This window comes from Sinocyclocheilus rhinocerous, unplaced genomic scaffold (genome assembly GCF_001515625.1).
Source record: "Sinocyclocheilus rhinocerous isolate Xijiao unplaced genomic scaffold, SAMN03320098_v1.1 scaffold4183, whole genome shotgun sequence".
NCBI classification, from domain to species: domain Eukaryota; kingdom Metazoa; phylum Chordata; class Actinopteri; order Cypriniformes; family Cyprinidae; genus Sinocyclocheilus; species Sinocyclocheilus rhinocerous.
This window is the reverse complement of record NW_015634469.1, coordinates 59,392-65,398: the sequence shown is the minus strand read 5'-3', so window position 1 is coordinate 65,398 and position 6,007 is coordinate 59,392. Positions and strand designations below refer to the sequence as shown.

At 33.1% G+C, this 6,007-nt stretch overlaps 1 protein-coding gene across 1 annotated transcript; it reads right to left on the bottom strand.

Moving 5' to 3' along the window:
* Positions 1-2,256: 2,256 nt before the first annotated feature.
* On the bottom strand, positions 2,257-5,716 carry LOC107745617 (uncharacterized serine-rich protein C215.13-like). The gene is made up of 5 exons (XM_016559535.1): positions 5,644-5,716; positions 4,281-4,418; positions 3,543-3,785; positions 3,244-3,326; positions 2,257-2,500 (listed from the first exon to the last, which is right to left on the bottom strand). Exons 1-5 carry the CDS (start codon positions 5,714-5,716, stop codon positions 2,411-2,413), a joined length of 627 nt encoding a protein of 208 aa, XP_016415021.1. The 3' UTR covers positions 2,257-2,410.
* Between the last annotated feature and the right edge of the window lie 291 nt (positions 5,717-6,007).

Sequence of the window (6,007 nt, the reverse complement as noted above, 5' to 3'; positions counted from 1 at the left end):
TCTCCCACCTTCAATACCACGACCGAGGTGCAAGGCACCGAACCCCCAACTGCAAAAATGGCTGCCCACTTCTCTGGGTGTGTGTTCACTTCACTACAAGTAATTATGTGCTGATTTGTGTTGCTTAATACTTATATTTCACCTTTTTTTATGTAAGTTACAAATTACTTAAGTTTACAATTGCAATGGAATTTTTGTTTGAAAATTGTCTTTTATGGAAATAATCTGCATGTGTCTTTTTTTAGGCACGGTTGAGCTGATTATATTATAGGGTGTATATTATGTCTTACGTAGAATACATGTTTGAATGTAGTCGGGACAGCAGTTAGACTGGCAGAACTCATCACAAAAACATGATCCTTGATGACATTTGTCATTCCTGCCAGTACAGCAGAGCATTGTGGGTACTGAACACAGGGCTGAAAGAAAGCACATAGAAAGCTCACTTCACAAATATCTAGGGGTTTCCTCTTGTAAAATTACAGATCTGACACAACACAGCTACATTCCTCCGTCTAGACGTGTAACACATGGTGTCAGATGATTTTTGTTGTTGTTGTCTGATGTTACTTTGGATGTGGGAATGTGTCATATGACACCTAACACACGCCTGGATAGATTTGCACCTTGATTGTGTTTAAAAGGGCAATTATTTACTGGAGTTTAAACCATTTGGACACAGAACAATATTTGCATTGTTTGATTGAGTAATATACTTTTTTATTAACAACTAACTTCTTATTTAACTTATTGCATTAAGATTTAGAAATTACTCTTTTGTATTGTAAATGAATGCATTTTTTATATATTATTTAGCAACCCCTGAATACAATTATAATAAGATATATATATAAAAAACGTACTACCAATAATATTTGGTTTAAATGTATTTATTATACAAACAGAAAACATCAGTTCACAATTTTAGGTTCGCTGCACTGCTTTGGCAAAAAGTGTTTTTTATATATATATATATATATATATATATATATATATAAACACGTACATCTCTTTCTCCTTTATTTTATTTTTGTCCTTTCTACACTTGACATATTTCATTGTTAAGTATAAATGTATGAAATTAGTCAACATTTGTAGCATTTGTATTTTTATGAATCAACTTTTGTAGCATTTTATATCATTCTAATACACACAAAAATGACACAAAATAATGTACAACATAAGATCCTGGAAGATTTTTGTTTGCTGTAGTTTCTCACAGAACATTATGTGAAGCTCAGTGTCTGTCTTACATGAAACCTGAGTCCTGTCAGTTTGGACTAGGAACAATAAGAGAAGCCAGGCATGAGTGCATAAAATCTTCATCTGAATCCAGCTGAGTGTGAATATGGTGGTTTGGGTGATTTTTTTTAAACAGATCATTTGTGAAACACGCCCCCACTGGCAAAAGTATATTTAAATTCCTGTTACTACCTCATGTTTTGAAAGTGTATCTTTTTACATTTGATCTGGTCATCCTGGTTCATGTGTTTACAGTGAGGAATTTAACATTTAACAGTACTTCCTGTTTGTCTGAAGCATTTTTAATGTCCCAAATATGAGTAGAGAGCGGAAGACGGTTTTGTTCCACTGAACACTGCCATCAAAATAATTTGAATCATAATTATTAACATCATATATGATGAAAAATAAGAGGGCATTCACAAAGTGTTATTAAGCAAATGATAATTACATTTAAGTCCAAAATATCAGTTTTTTTTACAATTATTATTTTCTGCTTCATGATTATTAACATCATATATGATGAAAAATAAGAGGGCATTCACAAAGTTTTATTAAGCAAATGATAATTAAATTTAAGTCCAAAATATCAGTTTTTTTTACAATTATTATTTTCTGCTTCATGATATATGCTGCTACTATTAAATACATTGGACAACAACAAACTACAACACTCAGCTTTGAATTCAAAAAGGCCTATGACAATAAAAGTAGCCTATTCTTAAAACTCTCCTTTTTGTTGTGGGAAATCAGTTGGATGTGGGTTAAATAATTTTTACGCTACGGAAATAAAGATTCCTAATAAGACTATTTGAGAAACAGGCAGTTATTGTATTATTATGCTATCTATCCTATCTTTTGAAACAACATTTATGATATAATCATCCTAAGATTCCTTGTTTCGTTTCATTCTAATATACATTGCTAATATAAATCTAATTTAAATAAGAATATACTAAATTGATTGACATTTATAGCAGCTCTGTATTAAAATTTGAATGAAGGTTAGACAGTGATTAGACAATCCTCTCTGATTTCCATTACAGGTTTGGTCCTCTAGCGCCATCTAGTGACACCATTTACACACCAGGAGTCTTAAACAAACACGTGGAGGAAGGTCAGGTAATAATGATTAACTACTGAAAAACATATATTTGACTTGATGTTATCAGTGATATTTCTGACTGATGTTTAGCACTCGTAGACTGCAGTCTTCACATTGCTGTTTCCTCATCAAGCCCTTGAGGTGGAGAATGAACTAAAGCCAGAAAGGAAACAGGGATAATACTCATAGTGTTATCTAATATAAGTGTGCCAAATATTATCATCCCTAAAAATAAGCTCTCACTTACCAAAATGTACAATGTGCAAAGTAACAGCCAAAACAATTGCTACAGTTAATTGTAACTTACTTGAATAAATATGATAAAACAATAAAATAAATTAAATAAACAAATGACAGAAATCAGCTCTTTTCAGACCAAAACCTTTTTAAATATAATTCAAATTGCTGACCTTGTGGTACTGAGGGGAGAGACTGTGCTTGTTGTATTCTGCATTTTTAAAACCGTTTTCTTGCGTTTCAACATGCTCTACAGTTAGGAGCTACAGGAATAACTCTATTGAAGCTTATTGTAAATGTGTTAACAGGTCAACCCACTTAGATCAGTCAAAAACAAAGTCTTAAAGGTATAAACAGATGGGGAAAAAATGCATCAATACAATGAAGCAGAGATTGAAAGGACCACAGTAAGCAAGGCTGCATTAGTTACTGTAGATCATATGCCATTCAAATATATTTAAATCAAAATACACCTTTTACATAATCTAAAAGATTGATTTGCAAATTATATTTTTAGTCATGTAATCTGTTGCAAATAGTAAATAGTATCTGTAGCAGCCTAGTATTCAGAAGACATTTACCCAGCACTGGTGACAAATTACCCAGATTTAAGCAAACAGTGATGCTCTAGTGAAAATTATTTTTTAAAAATCACTTACATCCCGCACAGCCTTCAGCATTGCCTCCTCACTGGCTCCTGAGCGAACACGCATGTGGAAGACTGTGATTGCACTGATGTTTTCTGAAAATGATTGAAATTATGCGATTTATTTACTCCAAGGAATTCTAAAGATGACTTTATATGTTATCATCTGCATTATTTGGTTTATTCTATTCTATTCTATTCTATTATAATGAACTGAAATGACAAGAATGGAAATATATTCAATATCTACACAAAATTTTTTGCAAAAACATTATTTGCACTTTAGCATTTTCAATAACTGGTATAATCTACTTCTCTGCTGGGATGTTGATGAAGATGCAGAGGTTGGTGGTGGGGATGAAGAAGAAGGTGGTTCTGATGTTGGTGATGATGATCGGTTGGTTGTTGGTGATGTTGATGAAGATGGTTGTGAGGTTTGTGGTGATGATGTTGGTGATTGGTTGGTTGTAGGTAGGGAGGATGAAGATGGTGGTGAGGTTGATGTTGAGGAAGATAAAGGTGGTGAGGTTGGTGATATTAAGGTTGATAAGGATGCTGATGAGAACGGTGAAAACGAGAGTGTGGTTAATGAAGATGATATAAAGGATAGTGAAGAATGTGCTAAGGTTGTTGATGATAAGAAAATCAAATAATATTCATTTATATTTAGGAATGTTTTAATTCCGGTTTGTCACAAAAGAATAAACAGATGCAGGATTGTAGTTTGCATATCATTAATTCATTTAGTTAATTAGTAAGCTAGTATCTGTTTCAGATAAGGACTGAACTGAGACTCCAGTGTCTTTGTACATTTAATCACTTCCAAATATGTGATCTAGTTACTGATTAATGTTGAGATACCAGTTATCCTCTCTAACTTGTGGAAACTTAAATCGACGTTAACTTTTATTACAGTGTGTTGTACATTATGATATGTTCTTGTTTAAAGAATAATGTCTCATAGAAATGTTAAAGATTTGTCTTTTTTAGGCACCGTAGAGCTGCTTATAATGACTGCTTATTATTTATGTTGAGAGTATTTAGTCTTACGCTGAATGCATGTCTGATTGTAGTCAGCACAGCAGTCCCTGTTTATGACGCAGAACTCATCACAAAAACACCCACCACTTTGGCATTGGCTATTCTTTCCAGGACAACAGACTAGTGCTGTGGGTACTGAACACTGGCCTGAAAGATACAAGACATGAACACAGAAAGCTCATTTAGCAAAGATGTTTATCCTTTGCTTTTCTGGGGCTTTCCTTTTGTAAAATACAGATCTGATGCTCTGCAGCTGCATTCCTTCATCTAGTCATACAGTGCAGTGTGTCAACTGTTTGTGCTTTTCCTTTGTCTGACATTGCTTTGCATCTGGTAATGCATTACACAAATTGGAACACACCTGGATGGATTTGCAGCTAACAGTTTGATTGTATTGAAAAGGAATTTATTTATGAGTTTACTGAAGACATCAGAAAATTCATATCCTTTTTCAGAGTCATATCGTCATTTCTCAGCTGCAGAAATAGAGCTATTTTTTTTTTACATTGTATAAGGGATGTGACTAAAGAAGGAAAAAGTAAAGAAGTAAAGAAAAAATAAAATATGTGCTGTCCAAACGTTTCCCCTTGTTTTTGATAAATTAGAAACTATAAGTAGACCTGACAATATGTGTGACTGTATTTGCATTAAAAAAACCAGAAATAGTTTAATCTTTTCAGACCTTAACCATGTGATTGATGGCATGCGAATTGTCTAACATGCAAAAACTTAATATTAATACTTTTTGGTCCAAATGCAATGTGCATAAAAATAGAAAACATCAGTTCACAATTTTAATATCCACTGCTCTCGTTCACAAAAATCAATGTCCAGATTTAATAGTTTTGTACTATTAGTAAATAATCTTTATTTATTTCTCAATTAATTTTTTGCTTCTAAACATACTCCTCATACACACAACCAATGTCAAAAAAGAACACAAAATGTTGGATAGTTCACCCCAAAATGAAAATTGTCATCATATTCTCACCTCCAAACCTGAATTTATTTCTTCTATTGAACACAAAAGAAGATATTTTGAAAAATGGGTAACCAGTTTCTAGTCCTCATCGATTTTTTTTCATACTGTTATAGTCAATGGCTACCAGCAACTGAGGGTGAGTAAACGATGACAGATTTGCTGTATTTTCTCACAAATGTTAAATGTTAAAGTCCATTGCTCTCTTTCACACAAATTTATGTCCATATTTAATTGTTTTGTACTACTAATAAAAAAAACAATTCTACTTTCTACTACTTTTTTTAAACATACTTCTCATACATACAACCACAGTTTCAAAAATAACACAAAATGATGGAGCACTTGGTTTAAGTAGTTTCTAACAGAACTGAAGCATACTGTCGGTCTTACCTGAAACCTGGTTTCTGTCACTTTGGACCAGGAACAATAAGAGAAGCCAGGAGTGAGCACCTGAGACCTTCATCTTAGTCCAGCTGAGTGTGCACATTGTAGTTTGGGTGTTTTTAATGTAAAGCATTAGTGAAATCCACACCCAGACGCCAGCATAATTTCCTCGTATGACCCATGTTTTAAACATTTCGATTTTTACATGTATCTTGTCATTCAGGTTCGTCTGTGGATGATGGGGAATTTAACATTTAACATGTTACTTCCTGTTTGTCTGAAGTGAAATACTAATCTTCCAAATAGGAGAAGAGTGCAGGAAAATTTTTCTATTGAACACTACTGTAAAAATCAATATATGCAATATATG

Coding starts and splice junctions, on each gene's coding strand:
- LOC107745617 (XM_016559535.1), bottom strand. CDS start 5,716: ATGAAGGTCTCAGGTGCTCACTCCTGGCTTCTCTTATTGTTCCTGGTC. Junction 3,786..4,280: donor CAATCAGACATGCATTCAGC/GTAAGACTAAAT, acceptor CGTTCTCATCAG/CATCCTTATCAACCTTAATA. Junction 3,327..3,542: donor ATCAACATCCCAGCAGAGAA/GTAGATTATACC, acceptor AATCATTTTCAG/AAAACATCAGTGCAATCACA.